The sequence below is a fragment of the Somniosus microcephalus genome, chromosome 24 (assembly GCF_052327205.1).
Source record: "Somniosus microcephalus isolate GS21.2 chromosome 24, FLI_Smic_1.0, whole genome shotgun sequence".
NCBI lineage: Eukaryota > Metazoa > Chordata > Chondrichthyes > Squaliformes > Somniosidae > Somniosus > Somniosus microcephalus.
The window spans coordinates 49326061-49350583 of record NC_141010.1 but is presented as its reverse complement, the minus strand read 5'-3'; the positions used below and the strand labels follow the sequence as shown (position 1 = coordinate 49350583).

The 24523-nt window shown below is 50.8% G+C and overlaps 1 protein-coding gene across 1 annotated transcript in view; it reads right to left on the bottom strand.

Annotated features, from left to right (window-relative positions):
* Positions 1–24523, bottom strand: part of mrc2 (mannose receptor, C-type 2) — a 401368-nt gene that overhangs the window by 47915 nt on the left and 328930 nt on the right. Inside the window, exons 17-22 of the mRNA XM_085966616.1 lie at positions 21961–22127; positions 19929–19996; positions 19045–19145; positions 17985–18130; positions 3364–3478; positions 1264–1427 (exon numbers count right to left, since the gene is read on the bottom strand). Coding sequence (XP_085822742.1) covers positions 1264–1427; positions 3364–3478; positions 17985–18130; positions 19045–19145; positions 19929–19996; positions 21961–22127 — 761 coding nt within the window. The remainder of the gene's footprint in view (positions 1–1263; positions 1428–3363; positions 3479–17984; positions 18131–19044; positions 19146–19928; positions 19997–21960; positions 22128–24523) is intronic.

Genomic DNA, 24523 nt, shown 5'->3' with positions numbered 1-24523 from the left:
GTCGCTGGGTCAAAATCCTGGACCTCCCTCCCTAACAGTACTGTGGGAGAACCTTCACCACACGGACTGCAGTGGTTCAAGAAGATGGCTCACCACCACCTTCTCGAGGGCAACTAGGGATGGGCAATAAATTCTAGTCTTGCCAGCGATGCCCACATCCCATGAATGAATAAAAGAAAAGCAGCTGAAGACTGCGGTGGCTTACCAGTTAGTGGCTGCACAGGTCCAATCGACCTCTGCCAGACTTCAGGGCACTGATGAGTCAGCAATGGATCAAGTACGAGATGAATATTATTGGAAGTAAATACATTTATTTGAATCAGCCGTGGCTCAGTGGGTTGCACTCTCATCAGAAGGTCGTGGGTTCAAGTCCCACTCCAGGGACCTGAGCACATAATCCAGGCTGACACTCCAGAGCAGTGCTGAGGGAGTGCTGCACTGTTGGCAGTGCTGCCTTTCACACGAAGCATTAAACCGAGCACCGTCTGCCCTCTCAGGTGGGCGTGAAAGATCCCACGACACTATTTTGATGAGCAGGGGTGTTCCAGACAATATTTGTCCCTCAATCAACAGATTATCTGTGTGTGTGTGTGAGGGATCTTGCTGTGCACAAATTGGCTGTTGCATTTCCTACATTACAACAGTGGCTACACTTCAAAAAAGTACTTCAACGGCTGCGAGGCGCTTTGGAACATCCTGAGGTTGTGGAAAGGCGCTCTAGAAATGCCAGTCTTTTTCTTTAACAGCCACATAATCTTCCATTCCTCGTTTCAATTCTGCTTCCCTTAAACTTAGTTTGCGTTTCCCCACTGTCCACACCATACCCCTTCTTTCTTTGTCTAAATCCACTTTGGCGTTTTCAATGTTGTCTTTAAACTGAATCTGGCAACTGTTCTGTCTGCCCGCCGGGCCGTGCCCTCACACATGCAGAAACCGCGCCACGGTGTGTCCAAAGTGGGAAGGGAACCATCCTGATCGAAGCAAAACTAAGATCACCGAGGGGCAGCTCGGAGACCTCACGGGGGTGCCCACGAGGGTTGACCAGGAAGAGCAACTCTTCCACTTAACTGAGACAGAAGCGAGTGAATTCGGAACGGGGTTGGTAAAAATAGCTCAGGGAAGTGGGGGGAGGGAATACTCTTCGAAGACCTGGGATGGGGGTGGGGGGGGGCAGGGGGGAGGTGGACATTCCTGGTATCCGGTCACCTTATAGCATCATTCACACATCACCCGAGTGGCACCAGGCCGAGAGGGCCAACCTACCAGTTCACTGGCTGCAGAGGAGGCGTGCTGGCCTGAAGGTTCCCCCGGAGCCCAGTTGACGTATTTCAGCGGTTCCTTTTGCAGCCACTGGAAGACCTTGTTCATGTCGTGCAACCCGATCCAGAGGTCAAAGGTGATGTTTGGAAGAACGGCCGTTATAAAAGCTGATGTAGGAAAGCACATTCAGATCAGGTGGAGCTATGGCTAGACGGCAAAGACGCTCAATCCCGGAGGTGGACGCAGTGAAGGAGCTCCCCAGTACTGGAGACTCATTTTGACTTTGTGCGATAGTGTAAAGTGAGCAATAGTGAACGGCAACCCGTTGTACAAATCTCCCACATTTTATTTCTATTGGCATCAAAATTACCCCCAATTGCACCAATCAGCTGATAGCCTGAAAAGCAGATGTTGAGAAAGCTCATTCACAGGTCGCGCAGTTTCACCCAGAGGCCGGACCGTGAGTGGGAGAAGCAGGCCCTGGGCCGTCGGACCGTGGAGTCGGCGACAGTGAGGAGGAGGCCGCGGTGACCGGAGCTTATACATCTCGACGATGTGTTCGGCGAGTCGGGCGGAGGCAGCGCAGCAGCAGTAAGCAGCAGCAGCAGCTACGATGACCCGCTACAGCACGTTGGCCGGCAGCTCCTCGGCGGGAAGCTCGCAGTCCGACTGGGAGGAGGGAGAACCGGGCATGGTGGCCAGAGGCCGGACCGTGAGTGGGAGAAGCAGGCCACCACATCATGGAGCCGACAACAGTGAGGAGGAGGCCGCGGTGACGGAGCGGCTGAGGGACATCGCGTTCCCACTGCCATTGGATGCCATTGAATTGACTTTTCTGAACATGGCGCTGGAGAATAGCGACGTGTCTCTGTGAGCTCCCACAGCTTTATTGTGGGAGTGATCGGGGAGTAAGCATTCCATTGTACTAGTTACATATGGCAAATAAAATTGAAATTGAAATTTAATCAAATAATCTGTGCTTCCGTCGCCCAGCTCCAGCCTCCTACCCACACTGCTTTCCTGGATCATCGGGGTAGTGGACAGTTCCACAGGAGGCTTCTCGGGTACTTACTGGAGCTGTCGGTCACTCTGAGTGATGCGGGGAGAGACCCACCTCCCGCTCTCACTCCCTGTTCTCTGGGACCTGTTCCAAACGGTCAGCCTCAGTCACAGGGGGGCCTGAATGTGAGTAACACTGGGGCTCAAACCCTGGCCACCCGGCTGTAATCCTACCCCGGTGTAAGTAATGCAACGCCCACTCACAGACGGCACACGGGGCATTTAAACAACTTTAAAGCAGGGTTCAGGGGTCACGATGGAGCATTAACTGGGGTGGCAAACCTTTGGATGACAAAACAGAACACAAATCACAGGTATGCTTTCCTGACTAAAACAACTGTTCAACTCAGAAATATGAGTGAGCGTGTGTTCAAGGGTTTGTGTGTGTACATCTGTGTGCCTGTGTGTGTGTATTTGAATGTATCTATGTGCATCCACATGCGCCTATATGTGCGTGCTCATGTATGAGTGTGCGCGCCGCATGTTCATGTGTGTATTCATGCATGTGTGTTTGTGTGCATGTGCGTGTGTTCGTGTGCACGTGCGTGTTCATGGGTACGTTTGCGTGGTTGAGTGCGCGTATGTGTGTTTGTGTGCACATTCACGTGTGTTTGTGTCCACGTGCATTCGTGTGTATGTGTGTGTGAGCACATGTGCGAACATGTCCACTTGTTTGTGTGAACGTGTGTGTGTTTGTGTGTGCGCCTGTTCATGTTCATGATCGCTTGCGTTCGTGTGCACGTGTGTTCATGAGCACGTGCTAGTGTGTACGCTCACGTTTTTGTGTCCACGTGTGTTTGTGTGTGTGCGTACATACCTCCCTCCTGTCCCAAGTACAGCCTCCACTGCTGAAGCACCTCACTGACCTATCTCAGTGGCAGGATGCAGGGGTGGGGACAGAATGGGGACAATTCACCAAAATCAGGGGGCAATTAAATCGAGCAGACCCCCCGGAACAGGCAAAATTAAACCAAAGATTAAAGATTATGAAATGTAGGCTCGGTGCTGCACTGTGAATGGATGCAGACTGCCAGCGATCGATACCTTGCTCATGGTAATTGGAGACTGTTGCCAGCAGCCCCCCTGCTCGCTCACAAGCCGCCTTCGCTTCACTCCAGTTAACACGATCCATTTTATTATATCCGTGTATCTGGAAACACTGCGGAGAGAAGAAAGAGAGAAGAGGGGTTAGAAGGAGAGTGTGAAGGAGGAAGGTGCAGAGAACGAGAGAAGAGGGGTTAGAAGGAGAGTGTGAAGGAGGAGGGTGCAGAGAACGAGAGGGGAGAGTTAGAAGGAGAGTGTGAAGGAGGAGGGTGCAGAGAACGAGAGGGGAGAGTTAGAAGGAACGAATGAAGGAAATGCGATGTTTTCACATCTTCACCCTCGCTCCTTCGAGGACAGTGTGAAACAGTGGAGGGATTCACAGTCTGATTAACAGTCTGACAGTCCGCGACGTGAACGCTCCTTCCATGGCCGTAACCATCCTTATACCAGCTGACAGGGTGGTTAGTCCTAAAGGGTTTTCACAGAATCACAGAATCCCCACAGTGCAGATAGAGGCCATTTCGGCCCATCGAGCCTGCACCGACACATATCCCACCCTATCCCCGTAACCCCACGTATTTAATCCCCTAACACTAAGGGTCAATTTATCATAGCCAAATCAACCTAACCCGCACATCTTTGGACTGTGGGAGGAAACCGGAGCACCCGGAGGAAACCCACGCAGACACAGGGAGAATGTGCAAACTCCACACAGACAGTCACCTGAGGCCGGATTTGAACCCGGGTCCCTGGCGCTGTGAGGCAACAGTGCTAACCACTATGCCACCGTGCCCTTTATGGGCAGGTTTAGAGAGAGTAGAGGAAGGTGCAGAGAGCTAGAGGGGAGAGGGAGGGGGCTAGAAAGAATGAGAATGAGAATTGGGAATAAAAACAGCAAATGCTGGAAATACTCAGCAGGTCAGGCAGCATCTGTGGAGCGAGAAACAGAGTTAACGTTTCAGGTTGATGACCCTTCGTCAGAACTGGAAAAAGTTGGAGATGGAACAGGTTTTTAAGCAAGTGTAGGGGCAGGGAAAGGGGGGGAAAGAACAAAAGGGAAGGTCTGTGATAGGGTGGAAGGCAGGAGAGATTAAAAGACAAAAGGGATGATGGTGCAAGGCAAAAGGAGATGGTAATGGGATAAGTTACAAAACAAAAGATGGCTCTAGATGAAGTGTAAATGGCAGAATGATCGACAGCTGCCATGTGAGAGAGAGAAGAAAAAAATAATAGTATTTTGATTTTGTATTAATGAGAATTGGGAGGTTGGTGTAAGTGAGAGGGGGCAGCACAGAGACCAAGGGGAGAGCATGAGGGGGAAATGTAGCAAAGGCAAGAGTGAGGGGAGTGCAAGATGGACAATGAACACATTTTTCATCTTATTTTAGCACTTTTCCCCTCCCCTGAAAGTATCATTGGTCATTGGGGCTCAAGCACTGGGTGACTTTCCTGTCTCTTCGCCCAAGTGACCACTGTCCATGCGTGAGTTTCAGAAGTGACGCTCAGCAGGCTACTCCATTAGAGGGAGGCTTCAACAGCTGAGGCCCATCCTCCAGCAGGAGCAGTCGGACAACGATCAGGTTCAGGCAGCCTCTCCCTAACCCAGCCCAGCTGTCGCGCTCCTCACCAGCACTCTGGCTGAAATCAGCTAATTCAGCAAAGAACGAGGGACCAAACCGAGGACTCCAGCTAGGCCAGTCTGGGGATAGCCTGGTGCCTACAGGTGTCCTATATCAGAGACACGATGGGAATGGGCTATACAGATCAATTTGTTTGCCTTCAGACTTAAGGCAGTGCCCACCCTCCTGACCACCCGCACACGTAACTGTTAGATCCGTGTACCTTGATGATGTGTCCTTCAATAATTAGACAAGGCTGCAGGGAACGATTCAACAGGTGTCTACTGAATGAGGGTTACTCTAGAACTAACTGTACAGATCACTACTCAGGGTTTATATACAGGTGTGGTCACTGCCGGTACTACAGTATACAGGAGCTGTAAAAAGTAGTTCTCCCCTTAAAGGTACATACATTACATTTCCTCCCCTTTTAGATTAACAGTACCATAACACTCACTTAACAATTAAATATCAAACTAATTACAATTAACACTTTTAACATGCAACATTAACTGAAAATAGTCTATTTATAAATTCAGTCTTTGGGGAGGCTTCCTGATTCTTTCTGGATAACGCCTTTCCCGAGTGTCTCGCTCTTGGTGCGGAGGCGATTCTAACACCCTGTCGTCAGTTGATTCATCAGCTTCCAATGCTATTGTTTCTGAGGTAGATGCGACCTGTGCGTTGGGTTCCTCACCAGGTACGTATGGCCGAGACATGGGGTTGACTCGTTCCTGTGACTTTAGGATCTGGTCAGCATGGCGTCTCACAATGTTCTCCCCAACATCCACTGTATACATTAGTGGCCCCTGCCGTGTGCATATCGTTCCTGGTTGCCATTTCTCTGTTCGGTAGTCGCGGGCCAAGACTGGTTGCCCTACATTGAAGCTCCTTGTCGGCTTCTCATTGATGTGCTGGAATTGCTTACTCTCAACATCTCTTCGTACATTTGGTCTGAGCAAATCCAGACGAGATCTCAACCTTCGGTTAAAGAACATCATGGCCGGGGCCTGGTTGGTGACTGCATGTGTCGCATTCCGGTAGGCGAACAGGAAATTGTCCACCTTGTGCTGCAGCGGAATGTTGTCATTGTACATAGCCTTTATTGCCTTCTTAAAGGTTTGTACGAACCTCTCAGCCAATCCATTTGTGGCTGGATGATACGGGGCGGATGTGTAATGCCTTACCCCATTCCTTTTCATAAATCTTCGAAACTCTTCGGACACAAACTGTGGTCCGTTATCAGAGCAAATCTGCTCTGGCAAGCCGTTCCTGGCAAAAATGGTCCGTAGGACTGCAATAGTTTTCTCCGTGGTGGTGGAGGACATTTTGATCACCTCAGGCCATTTCGAGTGCGCATCCACGACTATTAAAAACATTGAGTCCATGAATGGACCAGCAAAATCAATATGCACCCGTTGCCATGGAGATGAGGGCCACTCCCATGGGTGTAGAGGGGCATGTGGTGGTGCATTTTGGACCTTCTGGCATCCTGAGCAGCTCTTTGTCAGGTCCTCGATTTGCTGATCGATCCCGGCCACCACACATAAGCCCAAGCAAGGCTTTTCATTTTCACCCCTCCCAGATGACCTTCGTGAAGCTCATTGAGCACTCTCTCCCTTAACTTGGGTGGAATTACCACTCGGGATCCACACATCAAGGTCCCCTGGCATACTGACAGCTGTTCCCTTCTGGATGAGAATGCTGGCAACAGTGAGTCGCCATGTGCTGGCCACCCCTTCACCGTCAAATCATATACCCGAGACAGTGTCGGGTCATTTCGGGTCTCCTTCTCTATACCAGCGTTAGTTACTGGCAAGCATTCAATTATAGTCGAATGAAATATTTCGACAGGATCCACTGCTGGTGCTTCCTCCGCAGTAGGCAGTGGCAGGCGTGATAGCCCATCAGCGTTTCCATGCTGTTTCGTGCCCTTATACTCGATTTCATATTGGTGCACCCCTAGAAAAAGGGACCATCTTTGTAGCCGTTGCGCAGTCATCACCGGAACGCCCTTCTTTGGATTAAAGATGGAGACAAGTGGTTGGTGGTCAGTCAGCAAGGTGAACTTCTGCCCGTGCAGGTAGTGGTTGAACTTTTTCACTCCCCACACTAGGCTGAGGGCCTCCCTGTCAATCTGGGCGTAGTTACGCTCGGCTGAGGTTAGTGACCGAGACGCAAAGGCTACTGGCCTCTCCGAGCCGTCCGGGAATTTGTGCGACAGCACCGCTCCAATGCCATAGGGTGATGCATCACACGCCAACCGAATTGGTAGTGCTGGGTTGAAATGAGCCAACACCTCTTTTGATGTAATCAATGCTTTGCTCTTCTGGAAAGCTCGTTTACATTCGTCACTCCACTTCCATGGTACCCCCGTTTGCAGTAGGGTGTTCAGTGGGTGTAGTACGGTAGACAAATTCGGCAAGAACTTATGGTAGTAGTTCACCAGCCCGAGGAACGACCTCAGTTGTGACACATTTTCTGGTGCTGGAGCCTTGACTACTGCCTCAATCTTTTCAGGGGACTTATGTAACCCCTCTTTATCAATAACGTGGCCACAATACGAGATCTGCTTCTGGAAAAACTCGCATTTGTGGCGATTAGCTCGGAGCCCATATTCCTTCAATCTAGTGAGCACCTACTCCAGGTTGGTGAGGTGATCACTGTCATTTTTGCCCGTGACCAGGATGTCGTCCAAATAACACTGGGTCCCTGGAATCCCTTGCAGGACTTGTTCCATTGCCCTTTGCCAAATAGCCGGAGCTGATGCTACCCCGAACACCAGCCGGTTGTATTGGCAGAGACCTTTATGAGTGTTGATCGTGAGGTACTGTTTCGAGGCTTCTTCTACCTCCATTTGCAGGTACGCCTGGGCCAGATCAATCTTAGCGAACCGTTTCCCTCCAGATAGCGAGGCGAAAATATCTTCAATCCGCGGAAGCGGATATTGTACAGTGTGCAGGACTGGGATCACTGTCACCTTAAAGTCCCCACAGATGCGAACCTTCTTTGGTTCCCCAGGTGTATTACTCAACGACCTCTTCATTACAGGAACGATGGGTGTAGCCCACTCGCTCCAGTCAACTTTGGACAGTACTCCTGAACGTTCCAAACCTTCCAGCTCTGCTTCGACGGTTGGGCGGATCGCATAAGGTACCGGTCTGGCCTTAAAAAACTTTGGGATTGCATTTTCCTCTATTTTGATCGTCGCTGTTATGCCTTTTAGTGTTCCGAGTCCCTCCTGGAACACTTCTTGTGCGTCAGTTAGCATTTTTGACAGTCGTCCAGGTGTGACGTCGTCATCCTTTTTGGCATCTACAGTCAGTGCTTGTATGGAATGCCAATCTAGCTGTATCTTCCGGATCCATTCATGTCCTAGTAGTGGTGGTCCTCCATCTGGCAATACATATAGGTCCATTTTTGGTGTTTCCTTGCCGTTATATATAATGTTCACCCTTATTTTTCCTTTGGGGTAGACTTTTTGCCCCGTGTACGTCTTCAAGACAATCTTTGTATCTCTCAAGGGTATATGTGAGAATAGCCGCTTGTGGTCCCTTCGGTTTATGACTGTTAGGGCTGATCCTGTGTCCAATTCCATTTTCACTTGGACTCCTGCTATCTTGAGCGTGACCCAGATAGTTTGGTGATCCTCCGTTTTGATCACATTATGTAGTTTCAGACAACCCAGCTCCTTGCTTCCGGAGTCTGTATCACTTTTCTGTTCGTCTGAACTACTCTCCGTCACCTTATGTACCTTCTTGTACTTCTCCTGTGGAGATTTCTTGCTGCTGGTTTTCTTTCCCAACCTGCAGACTCTTGCTATGTGTCCTACTTTTCCACACTGTCTGCACACTTTGTCCTTGAACCAGCAATCATTATGGTCGTGTGTTGTTCTGCCGCAGCGATAGCACTTCACTGTTCCGTATGACATTTCATTTGTGCCATATTCTTGCGGTCTCCGTTGTATCTCTGCTGCGCCCCGTGCTGCTGCTTCGTGTGATACTGCAATGCTGAAAGCCTTGTCCAGCATAAGATCCTTTTCTGATAGAAGCCGTTTCTGGGTTCTTCACTTTGAAGCCCACACACAAACTTGTCCCTTAAAGTATCTGCTAGTCCCGTTCCAAACTGGCAGTGTTTCGATAGCTTGCGCAGTTCCGTTAAATACTCAGCATTACTTTCATCTTTATGCTGGTTCCTTTTGTGAAACTTAAATCTTTCTGCTATCAGCAGCGGTGTGGGGTTTAAGTGGTCCTGTAGGGTTGACACTATGTTTTCAAAATCCTTTTCTACTGGCTTCTCTGGAGTTACTAGGTTTCGTAGTAAGCCATACGTTTTTGCACCCATTGAATTCAACAATACCAGCGCTTTCTTGTCATCTGGCACTTCATTCGCCTTGCAGTGTACTTCTATGCGTTCGACATATGTCGTCCAATCTTCGACTTAATTGTCGAACGCTATGATACTGCCACTCTTCGGCATTTTTGGGTGTGGTTAGACTGGCTTAAAATGGCGTCTCCCGCGCTTTCCTTTCTTCCCCGCTGCGGCTTAAAATGGCGTCTCCCGCGCAGCTGCCAACGCCGCTCTCGGCGGTCCTCCTGGCAAATGGCGATGCCCTGTGGGTTTCGTGCGCTGCTCCTGCGCTGCTGCCAATGCCGCTCTCTGCGGTCCTCGTGGCAATGGCAGCGCCTCGCGTTTTCCTGCGCGCCTCTCCCCCCCCCCCGTTGACGCTGCTCGGCCATTGAACACCGGCTGTGCTCTGTGCGTTTTCCTGCGCGCCTCTCTCCCCCGTTGACGCTGCTCGGCCCTTGAACACCGGCTGCGCTCTGCTCTCTCTCGCCTCTCTCCCCTGTTGACGCCGCTCGGTCCTGAACACCGGCTGCGCCCTGTGCGCTCTACCCTCTCTCTCTCCCCCGTCGACGCTGCTTGGCCTTTTTCGGTGCCGCTCGGTCGGCTCTAGCCGCCGCTGTCCGGGAAGGGTCTGCGCAGTACCTGTTGCCAGCCCGTTTCGCTGGATCACAGTGACTGGAAAGCCAAGCCTGGCTCTCGACAGCCTCCCCTGCGATGCTCAAATCTCCGCTGGATGACTGGGGGGTTGCCCGTGGTCGACGCCCGTGCTTCTGGACTCGGCCTTCTTCCACTGTTCTCCAGGAGCGAATCCCTGGGAGGTGATGCAGAGTTGCAGGTAGGTTCGAATCTGCTCGTCGCCAATGTTAGATCCGTGTATCTTGATGTTGTGTCCTTCAATAATTAGACAACAAGACTGCAGGGAACGATTCAACAGGTGTTTACTGAATGAGGGTTACTCTAGAACTAAGTGTACAGATCACTACTCAGGGTTTATATACAGGTGTGGTCACTGCCGGTACTACAGTATACAGGAGCTGTAAAAAGTAGTTCTCCCCTTAAAGGTACATACATTACAGTAACAATGCCTTTCGTTGCGGGAACAGCCCACTTTCAAGACAAATCTGTTACAGACTGGCAAATATAAACATCACCCGCGGAGAATCACGAGCTGCCGGATGTGAAGCAAGACGAGACTCTGATTCGAGTCAAATACCTTGCACCGGGGAGCCAGCAGTGGGAGAATGGGTTGCCTCAGGCACCATTAGGAACAGGAGACACTAATAACTCATTCACTAACATACTTAAACCGATAAGAAAACAGAAAATGCTGGAAACACTCAGCAGGTCAGGCAGCATCCGTGGAGAGAGAAATAGAGGCTCATCAGGAAGGTCATCGACTGCCAGCATTTTCTGCTTTTATTTCAGATTTCCAGCATTTGCAGTATTTTGCTTTTATTTAAACCGATGCTTTATTTGAATATTCATATGGACTTGGTTCCACGGGGTGGGGCGTGCCACCTTCCACTCAACACTAGCACGGCAAGAACACTTCCACCAGTCTGAACATAAGGCCTTAATCGTCCAACATCCATCATCCCGAGCTGGTTGCAGCCAGGATCCTGTCATGTGCCGACTGATGCGAGATCACACAGGATCGATCGGGCCAAGTGCCGATTGTAGATGAGGTTTTATTACAGAGTGTACTGCTCTCCCGGAGTCAGTACATTCACCAGTCTTGGTGTTTCCTGGTCGAGTGACCGAGCGTCTCTTCACAGGTGCTGATTATGGAGACTGACATGAATCAGTCATTCATGAAAGAAAGACTTATGAAATAATAGTGAGCGGCCTACGGGTGGCGCTGTCCAGGGAGAGTATAAATACTCGGGCACGGGCCCAGCTTGCGCAGGACATTCTTAACAGGAACTAGTGAAGGACACAACTAGACCTCCATGTTGAAAAACAGTTGATTAAAGCTTTGTTTAACGCTGAGACCAAGTGCCTAGTAGTTTTCTTACATCAGAGGCCTTGAGTGCAGACCAGACGCTGTGGGCACTCTGTGTCTCTGCATCACTGGGAGTTGTCAGGTTGTTTGTGAGGCGCAGGCTGAATAGGGCTTTCTTAGCGGGGTCTTTTGAGTGCTCCAGCGTTAATTTTCCTGCGGCATTGTTTCTGTTGCCGCCGCTGCTTTGGGGCTACATTGATGGAGATGACAGAGCGGATTATGCGGTGGTCTGTCCAGCAGTCGTCAGCTCCTGTCATGGCGCGGGTGACGCGAACGTCCTTGCGGTCCCTCAAGTAGTCCAGCAGATGCCAGTGCTTGGAGCGAGGGTGCTGCCATGAAGCCTTGTACTTGTCTCTCTGACGGAACAAGGTGTTGGTTATGACAAGGCCATGTTCTAAGCATTTCGACAGGAGGAGGGTACCATTGGAGTTGGCTTTCCCTACCCCCTCTCCGCCGATCACACCTCCGCAGAGGCCTGTGTCCTTTCCAACTCTGGCGTTGAAATCGCCAAGGAGGATCAGCTTGCCGCCCGTTGGGACTCGGGACAGGGATTGTTCGAGGCTGGAGTAGAATTCCTCTTTGGTCTCGTCTGTGGCTTCCAGTGTTGGGGCGTACACACTGATGACCGTAGCGCACTGGTTCCGGGCTAGGGTGAGCCGAAGAGTCATGAGGCGCTCGTTTATACCGCTAGGAGAGTCTCTGAGACGCCCAACCAGTTCATTTTTTATGGTGAAGCCTACCCCATGGAGGCGGCGTTCTTCTTCAGGTTTGCCTTTCCAGAAGAAGGTGTAGCCACCGCCTTGCTCCTTGAGCTGGCCTTCCCCTGCCTGCCGGGTCTCACTTAGGGCGGCGATGTGAATGTCGAAACGTCTGAGCTCCCGGGCAACGATAGCAGTACAGCGTTCCGGTCTGTCACAGTTGCGGTTGTCCATGAGGGTCCTGACATTCCAGGTCCCAAACTTCATTTTAAAAGGGTGGAAGATGTCTGTGCGTGAATTCTTTTAACGTGGGTTGGCCGTTGCACACCAGCTACCACATACTGTAGTCGAATTACAGTATGCAGACGACGCTTGCGTCTGCGCTCACTCGGAGGTCAAACTCCAAACCATCGTAAATACCTTCACCAAAGCGTGCGAGAGCATGGGCCTTACACTAAACATCCGTAAGACAAAGGTCCTCTACCAACCTGCCCCCGCCACACAGTGCTGCCCCCCGATTATCAAAATCCACGACAAGGCCTTGGACAACGTGGACCACTTTCCATACCTCGGGAGCCTACTGTCAACAAGGGCAGACGTCGACGACGAAGTCCAACACGGCCTTCAGTGTGCCAGTGCAGCCTTCGGTCGCCTGAGGAAGAGAGTGTTTGAAGACCAGGACCTCAAACCTGGCACTAAGCTCATGGTCTACAGGGCAGCAGTGATACCTGCCCTGCTGTATGCCTCAGAGACATGGACCATGTACAGCAGGCACCTCAAAGCACTGGAGAGGTACCACCAACGCTGCCTCCACAAGATCCTGCAAATGCATTGGCAGGATGATGCACTATCAATTGCTACAAAAGACTGGAGATTGAGAAAGTAATAAACAGGCTTTTATTACCAAAGAACAGAGCATGCCTCTTGTGGTTGCCTGGTATCCAAAAGGGCCGGAGGCTGCCGAGCAGTGACCTTTATACCCAGCCATGAGGGTGGAGCCAGGGGCGGAGTCAGCTGAGGCATGCACAGACAAGTACAACAATATGCAAGAGTGAACAACAGTACTAACAGTGAACAACAGTACTAACAACAGTGGTGAACAACAATACTAACAACAGTGGTTTACCACATTCACCCCTTGTTTAGAGTTGAGTCCGGCGGGGTGAAGTGCACTAAAAATTCGTGTACTGAAGTCTATCAGGAGGCCTTGTAAGCCGTCCTGAGCGTCGCAGCAGCGGCAGTGATGGTGCAGCATCCAACGTTGAACCCGGTGTCTTGTTCAGAGGAGGTGTAGCAGGTGGCGGACCCTGGGGCTGCTGCATGCCATCTACAGGGGTCAGAGCATGGGTAATGGGAGGTAGCGATGGTGGTCTCTCAGAGCCACCTGAAGGTGCGAGGTCTCGTGCGGGGACTGTGTCCTGGGGGTAGGCAGGAGTAGCGGTGGGTGGCGAAGAGGGTGTTTCAGGAGCACCCGCAGGTGCGAGGTCTCGAATGGAGACTGTGTCCTCCCGCCCGTCCGGGTACACCACGTAAGCATACTGCGGGTTGGCGTGGAGGAGGCTCACCCTCTCGACCAGGGGGTCCGCCTTATGGGTCCTCATGTGCTTCCGCAGTAGGACGGGACCTGGAGAAGTCAGCCATGTTGGTAGCGAAATCCCCGACGTGGACTTCCTGGGGAAGGAGAACATTCTCTCGTGAGGAGTGGCATTGGTGGGTGTACAGAGCAGCGACCAAATGGAATGGAGCGCCGCAGGGAGGACCTCCTGCCAGCGGGAGGTCGGAAGGCCCTTAGATTTTAAGTTTAAAAGGACTGCCTTCCAGACTGTCGCATTCTCCCTTTCCACCTGGCCGTTACCCCGGGGGTTGTAGCTGGTGGTCCTGCTTGTAGCAATGCCTCTCGCGAGCAGGTACTGCCGAAGTTCGTCGCTCATAAAAGATGAGCCCCTGTCGCTATGGATATAGCTAGGGAAACCGAACAATGCGAAGAGGTCATTCAGACATTTAATGACCGTGGTACTGGTCATGTCCGAGCAAGGGATGGCAAACGGGAAACGGGAGTACTCATCAATTATATTGAGGAAGTACACATTGCGGTCAGAGGAGGGGAGGGGCCCTTTAAAATCGATGCTCAGCCGCTCGAAGGGGCGCGTGGCTTTGATCAGGCTCGCTCTGTCTGGCCTATAAAAATGCGGCTTGCACTCGGCACAGATCTGGCAGTTCCTGGTCATGGTCCTGACCTCCTCGATGGAGTAGGGCAGGTTACGGGATTTGATAAAATGGAAGAACCTGGTGACCCCCGGGTGGCAGAGGTCATTGTGGAGGGTCTGTAATCTATCAACCTGCGCGTTGGCGCACGTACCACGTGATAGGGCATCTGGGGGCTCATTGAGTTTCCCTGGCCGGTACAAGATATCGTAATTGTAGGTGGAGAGTTCGATTCTCCACCTTAATATCTTGTCATTCTTGATTTTGCCCCGCTGCTTATTATGAAACATAAAAGCTACTGAACGCTGGTCAGTGAGCAGGGTAAATCGTTTTCCGGCCAGGTAATGCCACCAATGTCGCACGGCTTCCACAATGGCCTGGGCCTCCTTTTCGGCAGAGGAGTGTCGAATCTCGGTGCCCTGGAGGGTCCTTGAGAAAAAGGCCACGGGTCTCCCCGCCTGGTTAAGGGTTGCAGCTAGGGCAAAATCGGATGCGTCGCTCTCCACTTGAAAAGGGAGGGACTCATCCACAGCGTGCATTGTGGCCTTCGCAATATCGTTTTTTATGAGAGCGAAGGCTGCACAGGCCTCTGCTGTCAGGGGGAAGGAGGCGGACTTGATGAGGGGTCGGGCTTTATCCGCATAGTTGGGCACCCACTGAGCATAGTAAGAGAAAAACCCCAGGCATCGCTTCAGTGCTTTCTGGCAGTGGGGGAGGGGGAGCTCCATAAGAGGGCGCATTCTATTGGGGTCTGGGCCGATGACTCCGTTCTCCACTACGCAGCCAAGAATAGCAAGGCGCTTAGTACGAAACATACATTTGTCTTTGTTGTATGTGAGATTCAGCCGCTGGGCCGTCCGGAGGAATTTCCCTAGATTAACGTCGTGGTCCTGCTGGTCGTGGCCGCAGATGGTGACGTTGTCTAGATAAGGGAAAGTGGCCTGGAGCGCGTTCTGGTCAACCATCCGGTCCATCTCCCGTTGGAAGACAGAAACTCCGTTGGTGACGCCGAAGGGAACTCTGAGAAAGTGATAGAGCTGACCGTCAGCTTCAAAAGCTGTGTACTGGCGGTCCTCAGCCCTGATGGGGAGCTGGTGATATGCCGACTTCAGATCAATCGTCGAGAACACCTGGTATTGTGCTATCTGATTGACCATGTCAGATATGCGGGGGAGTGGGTATGCGTCCAACTGGGTGTAGCGATTGATCGTCTGGCTGTAGTCAATAACTAGGCGCTGTTTTCCGCCAGTCTTCACCACCACCACTTGTGCTCGCCATGGGCTATTGCTGCTCTCGATAATCCCTTCCTTCAGGAGTCTCGCTACCTCGGATTTAATGAAACCCCTATCCCCGGCACTGTAACGCCTACTTTTGGTAGCGATGGGCTTACAGTCGCGGGTGAGGTTAGCGAACAAGGAGGGGGGGGAGGCTTTAAGGGTGGAGAGGCTGCAAATGGCGCGCGGCGGGCGATTTAAAAATTGCTGGCTGCAGACCGTGAGAGGGGGGAGGGGTCCACCGTACGCTAAAGTGACACTCTTAAGGTGGCACTGAAAATCCAACCCCAGTAGGACAGCAGCGCAGAGATCGGGCAGGACCAGAAGTTTAAAATTTTTGTATTCAGTACCCCGCACTGAAAGAGTCACCATACAGTAGCCACCGACTTCCGCTGACTGGGCTTTGGAAGCCATAGAGATGCGATGACGCGTCGGCAGGACCGGGAGAGAGTAACTGCGCACCGTGTCGGGGTGTATAAAACTCTCCGTGCTCCCGCTGTCAAAAAGGCAGGTAGTGGCGCGGCCGTTTACCGTAATGTCCATCATGGACCTGGACAGTTGATGCGGGAGAGATTGATCCAGCGTCACGGAAGCCAGCGTATGTTCAAGCGCGTTGATGCGGTCGTCCGATGAGGCGGTGGTGGAGTCCGGGTCCCCCGTAACCGAAGTCGGAGGCGTCCAAGATGGCGGACAAAATGGCGGCGCCCACGGTCCCGATCCCCACGCGGCTGCGGGAGCCCAAGATGGCGGGCAAGATGGCTGCGCCCACGGTTCGCACGCGGCGCTGCTGGCGTTAGCGGTCTTCCCTTTGCAGGCGCTAACGTAGTGACCTTTCTTCCCGCAGCCGGAGCAGGTAGCATTCTTCGCGGGGCAGCGTGCTCTAGGGTGTTTAGCTTGGCCACAAAAATAGCATTTTTGTGCCTTGGACATCGCTGCAGCAGTCGGAGGTGGCGGTCCCATGGCCCAAGATTGCGGCGTCCACGGCGCGGGGCGATTAGGGGAGAAAGCGTCCATATTTCTGTGGGCCGCGTTGAGCGAGAGCGCGAGGGACACTGCCTTTGTCAGGTCTATTTCACCCTTCTCCAGCAGCCTCTGCCGGGAGTAGTCGGACCTTAGACCCGCAACGAAAGCGTCTCGTATCAGTCCCTCCGCATGTGCCGCGGCCGATACTTCCTTGCAGTCGCAGCCGCGTCCGAGTACCCGCAGTGCCCGTAGGAAGGCCTCCACCGATTCCCCGGGCTGCTGTCTGCGAGATCTTAAAAGGTGCCTGGCATAGACCGTGTTAACCGGGCGTGCATACTGCCCTTTCAGTAGGTCGATAGCCGCCGCGTAGGTCGTCGCATCTTGGATTAAAGTATAGACTTGGTGGCTCACCTTCGAGGCCAGGATTTTCAGTTTATTTTCATCAAGAGTCACGGTCGAGGCTTCCAGATACGCCTCAAAGCAACGCAGCCATTGTGCGAATTTAGTCGACGAACCCGCTTCTTGGGGGTCTAGGTCCAGGCATGTTGGTCTGAGGGCTCGCAGCAGCGCCTGCTGCTCAGCGTTTTGCGCCATCGGTTGATCAGCATCCGCAGCCAACATTTAACTTTGGTAATAAAATTGATGCACTATCAATTGCTACAAAAGACTGGAGATTGAGAAAGTAATAAACAGGCTTTTATTACCAAAGAACAGAGCATGCCTCTTGTGGTTGCCTGGTATCCAAAAGGGCCGGAGGTTGCCGAGCAGTGACCTTTATACCCAGCCATGAGGGTGGAGCCAGGGGCGGAGTCAGCTGAGGCATGCACAGACAAGTACAACAATATGCAAGAGTGAACAACAGTACTAACAGTGAACAACAGTACTAACAACAGTGGTGAACAACAATACTAACAACAGTGGTTTACCACACAGGATAGGCGCACCAACGTTAGTGTTCTTGCTCAGGCCAACATCCCCAGCATCGAAGCTTTGACCACGCTCAATCAGCTCTGATGGACGGGTCACATTGTCCGCATGCCCGATATGAGACTCCCAAAACAAGCGCTCTACTTGGAGCTCCGGCACGGCAAGAGAGCCCCAGGTGGGCAGAGGAAACGCTTCAAGGACACCCTCAAAGCCTCCTTGAAAAAGTGTAACATCCCCATCGACACCTGGGAATCCCTGGCCCAAGACCGCACAAAGTGGAGGAGAAGCATCCGGGAAGGCACCGGACACCTAGAGTCTCTTCGCCGGGAGCAAGCGGAAGCCAAGTGCAGGCAGCGCAAGGAGCGCACGTCAACCCAAGCATCCCACCCACCCACCCCTTCAACCACCGTCTGCCCCACCTGTGACAGAGACTGTAGGTCCCGCAATGGACTCATCAGTCACCTGCAAACTCATTTTTAATGTAGAAGCAAGTCATCCTCGGTTCCGAGGGACTGCCTAAGAGAGAGAGAGAGACATTCAACATGTCATAAAAAAACAGAACTAGTCCCGCACTTCACCACAATACCTTGATTACAAACGGGGTCCATCCCCTCGGACAGCCCCCAGAGTGCGCAGACGGCGGAGGAGGTAAAGTGGGCTTCACCACTGAGCTGTTTGTCCGTTTACATATGTACTGCAGGTCATTCAGGCATCTCTGGTCACCCCACACCTCTGTAATGAGAATGGGAACATGTGTGAGAGAGAGAGAGAGAGAGAGAGAGAGAGAAAACAGAAGTGAGAAAGAAAGAATGAGAGAGACAATAAGAAAGAGTGAGAGAAAATTGAGGCAGAGAATGAGTGAGATCAAATGAAAGTGCGAGAGCATGAGCGAGAGGGAATCATAGAATCTTACAGCACAGGAGGCCATTCAGCCCATCGTGTCTGTGCCGGCCCTCTGAAAGAGCTATCCAATTAGTGCCACTCTCCTGGAGAGTGGGATAGAGAGGAAATGAAAGTAAGAGAGAATGAGAGACTGAAGGAAAATGAATCGGTGGGAGAACATGAGTGAGATAGAATGAGAAAGGTGTGAGAAAGCAAATGAAGAAGCTGAGAGAGAACCTCATTAATGAATAGTTTAAAACCACGAATCACATTAAAATAATGTATCTGGATTAGTACTGAAGAGTAAATGGTTTAAAGGGCTGGCATTGTGTGGAAGTCACATTTGTAGCTGTTTTAAAGGAGTAAGGAAAATTATTTGGCAAATCTTTTTCTGTTTACAAATTCACAACATATGAGCAGAATGGATATCTTGTGTCTTTGTTATGAAAATGACACCTGACCCTTATAGCACTTCGCAACTCTAAAAGAAAATGCCAAATATTCCTTCATGAAGAGTTACCAAGGACGGGGACTTTCCTGTGATGTTACAGGATAAGGCCACTGTTGCCCTGTGGCGCCCACATCTGTCCCTGCCAGCGCCCATGGAGTTTGGCGTTAAAAGGGCAGCAAATTGTGAAACCAATTATCGTAGCTCTGTTGGTGATTTAATTGCCAACTCCAAGCTTCCAAAGTAGGACGTATAAGAAGCTAGAAGGGATTGGGAGATATTGACCCCATGAGGTCCGTTTCCTGGTGGCTCTTACCTTTACTGGGCGACATGTAGACACATTTTCTGTCCTTAGAAACTGGCCGTGGCCTCCCCGAGGCCCAGGAGACGAAGTTCAGGGTTGAATCATCAGACCACCTGCAACACAGAGTCCGGGGATACACGATCAGGAACACCAACCTTTTATTTTATTGCACTGAACGCCAATGTTCATTAAAACCCTTTTGACTTCAGAAAGTGACCATTGAGAAGTACATGGGTGTTTCACAAGGACATGATTTGCATTGGGTGTAATGCCTCCTGCCCTCGTGTTCAATAAACCTGCTGACGCTTGCCGCCTAGATTTAAGGATGTCGGCCACTTACGTCAGGCGCCCGTGGAACCGTATCCCAGCAGAAGTCCGTGCTTCCAGGAAGAGTGGGGATGGGGAGGGAAGAAGTGAGATGAAGACTAGGGTAGTGCTTCTTTATTCAGAGTGGTGAGAATGTGGAACTCGCTACCACAGGGAGTGGTTGAAGCGAATAGGGTAGATGCATTTAAGGGGAGGCTAGACAAACATATGAGGGAAAAGGGAATAGAGGATTACGCTGATAGATTTAGATGAAGAAAGACGGGAGGAGGCTCGAGTGGAACATAAACGTCGGCATAGACCAGTTGGGCCGAATGGCCTGTTTCTGTGCTGTAAATTCTATATAATAAAAAAGGTGTGTGGCCAGGGAAGGGCTAGCAATAGTAGAAAATAGGACAACAGAAAACAGAGGCGTGGTGGGGGGGGGGGGGCGGGGGGAGATTAGTGTACAAAATGGAGAATGGCTATTACAGAATCAGTAATGAGGTACAATGAAGGTGGTCAAGAGATTCCAAAACACAGAGTGCAGGTGTGAAAAGGTTACACTCTGCACGAGAGTAAATACCACAAACCTGAATCGTCCGTCATTCTCGTAGGTGTGAAGGCCAATCCACCAAAACTGATCCTGAAACCGGGAAAGCTGGAAAAGTTCAAAATAAGCTGGTCATTCCATTCACTGTGGGCATCTTTTATTTTATTATTCATTCTCAGGATGTGGGCATCACTGGCAAGGCCAGCATTTATTGCCCATCCCTAATTGCCCCTTGAGAAGGTGGTGGTGAGCCACCTTCTTGAACCGCTGCAGTCCGTGTGGTGAAGGTACTCCCACAGTGCTGTTAGGGAGGGAGTTCCAGGATTTTGACCCAGCGACGATGAAGGAACGGCGATATGCTTCCAAGTCGGAATGGTGTGTGGCTTGGAGGGAAACTTGAAGGTGATGGTGTTCTCATGCACCTTGTCTTTCTAGGTGGTAGAGGTCACGAGTTTGGGAGGTGCTGCTGAAGAAGCCTTGGCGAGTTGCTGCAGTGCATCTTGTAGATGGTGCACACAGCAGCCACGGTGCGCCGGTGGTGGAGGGAGTGAATGTTTAAGGTGGCGGATGGGGTGCCAACAAGTGGGCTGCTTTGTCCTGGGTTCTTGAGTGTTGTTGGAGCTGCACCCATCCAGGGAAGTGGAGAGTATTCCATCACACTCCTGACTTGTGCCTTGTAGATGGTGGAGAAGCTGTGGGGAGTTGGGAGGTGAGACACTCGCCGCAGAATTCCCAGCCACTGACCTGCTCTGGTAGCCACAGTAGCACTAATGTGGCTGGGCCAGTTGAGTTTCTGGCCAGTAATCTGTAAATACTGGGCTGGATTTGCCGATGGTAATCCATTCATTTTAAATGGGTTTAAATGCATTACCATCGGGAAATCTAGGCCACTGGGTTCTGACACAATCACTGCACACGAAGAACAGCCATTTGGCCCAGGTATTGGAGAGTAGTTCTCATCGACTAGGCATAGAACTGGATCCCAGCAAGGAGTGAAACTGGAAAGAGCAGCTTCCTCCAATGTACAGTCCAGCAACGGCTCAAATTTAAAATTCTCACCCTTGTTTTCAAATCCCTCCAAAGCCCCGTCCCTCCCAATCTCTGTAACCTCCTCCAGCCCTACAACCCTCCGAGAACTCTGCGTTCCTCCAATCCTGGTCTCCTGTGCATCCCCGACTTCTTTCGCCCCTTCCATTGGCGGCCTTCAGCTGCCTAGGGCCTAAGCTCCGGAATTCCCTCCCGAAACCTCTCCACCTCTCGACCTCTCTTTCTTCCTTTAAGACAATCCTTAAAACCTACCTCTTTGAACAAGCTTTTGGTCACGTCCTAATATCTCCTTATATTGCTCGGTGTCAAATTTTGTTTGATAACGCTCCTGTGAAGCGCTTTGGGACGCTTTACTACGTTAAAGGCGCTATATAAATGTACGTCGTTGTTGTACTTTTTTTTTTAATTTTTGGAGAACAAACATAGGAAGAGGAGTAGGCCATTCAGCCCCTCGATCCTGTTCTGCCATTCAATTAGATCATGGGTGATCTGTACTTCAAGTCCATTCGCCCGCCTTTGATCCATAGTCCTTGATGCCCTTACCTAATAAAAAATAAAAACCAGCGCCAATTTAGTTTCTTTCCTCTCCCGAAATAATGTAGCGGGAGTCAGAGCTTGCCGGCCGGGAGCACATAATGGGGATTTGGGATAAGGCCAACCATTAAAGGTGGAAAATCGATTGGGACGTACCTCTTGAATTCCTGATACGTGCTCCCGGGGATGAAGCTCTGTGTCGGGAGTGCTAATCCGAAACATCTACTCCCTCCTTCACTGTTTATTCACCAATGCCGAGGAAATTGTTAAATTGTAAAAACAGCCTTTACATTAGGTTTATGAATGGGCGGATTGCATTCATGCAAACCGTTTCAATCAGCTGAACGATCCTCACCATTTTCTAGATTCTTACTTCCCCAAACTAACTGTCATGAACATCTGTGCAAGACGACTGGAGATTGTTCCGGGGGAGGAGAGTGGTGTCGTTTCCTAATATAAATAATCTCTTGGCTGTGTCTCTGGAGTCCTACCTCCTGCAGAGTCTGTCCCAGGAAGGTCAGCTCCTGCTGGCTGTGAATGGACGCCAGCTCGGCTCCGAACCAGGTGCAAATCCGCTGGGCCTGGGGCCAGGTGGAGAGATGCTCAAAGAACTTGTACTCGGCATCCTGGAACCGCACCCACTTGTTGCTCGCAGCATCTGGGAAGGGACAACATTGGCTCATTTCACACTAGCAGAGTCATCCAGGATGCAAAAAACATACATTACCTGGAGGAAGACAAAAGGCTAAAACAAAAACCGAAAATGCTGGCAAGACTCAGCAGGTCAGGCAGCATCTGGGGAGAGAGAAACAGAGTTAACGATTCAGGCCGATGACCTTTCATCAGAACTGGAAGAAGTTCCCGAGTTTACGAGCAAGTGCAGAACCAGGGAGAGGGGCGGAGAGACAAAGCTAAACTTAGAACAAAGGAGCTCCTGTTTTGAAGTCCCCACCCATCTGGGTTTTTGCAGTCCAGTTTCTGAGAAGGCTGACTGGAGATTTCTAAAATACAAACCAGACATTAAAAAATGCTGAAGTTCATATTCCCCACACTCAATATTCTGGACTCTCTCAGACAGCGTGATTTTCTTGCTGGAAAAGCCACCTGTCTCGGATTCATGACCATTTTTGGTTAACTTTTATGAGTTTCGAGGGCGTGTGTTGGGAAATCTCGCCACAGCCCACTATAATGGATGGAAAATCCTCAGTCGGGCGGGCAGGTTCCTGATGCGTCCTCCCAGTAGGCAAGGCTCCGTGCTGGGAGTACGCAGTCGCTTTCACTTACTCTCCAGTGAAAGAAAGCGGGCACAGCTCCACTATGGACGCAAGGCTCTCCCAGCATCCACTGCATGAGTGAATGCACTCTATTAAATCTAGAGGGAGTAGACCTTTTTTTTATTCGTTTATGGGATGTGGGCGTCGCTGGCAAGGCCAGCATTTATTGCCCATCCCTAATTGCCCTTGAGAAGGTGGTGGTGAGCTGCCTTCTTGAACTGCTGCAGTCCATGTGGTGAAGGTACTCCCACAGTGCTGTTAGGGAGGGAGTTCCAGGATTTTGACCCAGCGACGATGAAGGATCGACGATATACTTCCAAGTCAGGTTGGTGTGTGACTTGGAGGGGAACTTGGAGGTGGTGGTGTTCCCATGCGCCAGCTGTCCTTGTCCTTCTAGGTGGAAGTGGTCGCAGGTTTGGGAGGTGCTGCCGAAGAAGCCTTGGCAAGTTGCTGCAGTGCATCTTGCAGATGGTATGCACTGTAGCCATGGTACGCCGGTGGTGGATGGGGTGCTAATCAAGCGGGCTGCTTTGCCCTTGATGGTGTCGAGCTTCTTGAGTGTTGTTGGAGCTGCACTCATCCAGGCAAGTGGAGAGTATTCTATCACACGCCTTACCTGTGCCTTGTAGATGGTGGAAAAGCTTTGGGGATCAGGAGGTGAGACATTCGCCACAGAATACTCGCCTCTGACCTGCTCTTGTTGCCACAGTATTTATGTGGCTGGTCCAGTTAAGTTTCAGGTCAATGGTGACTCCCAGGATGTGAGGAAGTACAATGCTTTCAGTGAAAGGCTAGGAGGCAGCATTTTGGCAGTGGGAGGGGGATAGGGCTACCGTGACGGAGAAAAAAATCAGGGCAAAGTTCAAGCAGTGTTAGACCCTGGTCAAACTGAGCTTTAACCGGTTTTGGAAATCTCCAGAGCTTCCTGTTCCTGGCAGCCCAGTCGCAAACCCGCCGATCATCAGTGCAGAGAGCAGGTTGGGAGAACGGCATTGGGTTTGAAAGGAAGTCGCCTAATTCCCACCCGGAGCACGGCCAATAACTCTGGCAATCGAAGGATGGTAAAGAAAGATGGTAATGATAGTTGGATGCCAACACGTGTGTGGAACTGTCAGCTAGACAGTAACAGTTGTGGGCACAATGACTCCAATGAGCTGGATTGGATTTACTCTGTGGAAAGAGCTAGAAGTCATGTATTAACTTGTCAAGTCTGGGAGAAAGGGCACCTTCACCTGAAGCCCTTTATTCAATCATTATTTTTCAAACAACGCTAGACTACACAAAGCACTGCAACTGATTTCACAAACAAACAAATTAGATGTCTTCAATAAATAGATAGGCAAACATCTTTGTTACCGGTCACATTGATTTCAACCATCTGAAAGAAATTTTTATTCATTTCTGGTCAATATTTATCTGTCACCCAACTAATCTAATTGAATTTTTTGATGAAGTAACAGAGGGGATTGATGAAGGGAATGCAATGGATGTTGTCTACATGGATTTTTGGAAGGCATTTAACAAAGTACCACACAGAAGGCTGGTTAACAAAACTGAGGCTCATAGAATAGGTGGGTCAGTGACAGCTTGGATAAGGAATTGGCTTAAGGACAGAAAGCAGCCAGTTGTGGTAAATGGCTGTTTTTCAAACTGGAGGATGGTAGACAGTGGTGTTCCCCAAGTGTCAGTGCTGGGGCCACTGCTTTTTTTGATATATATAAATAACCTGGATATTGGAATACAGAGTAGAATTTCTAAATTTACCGATGACACCAAACCT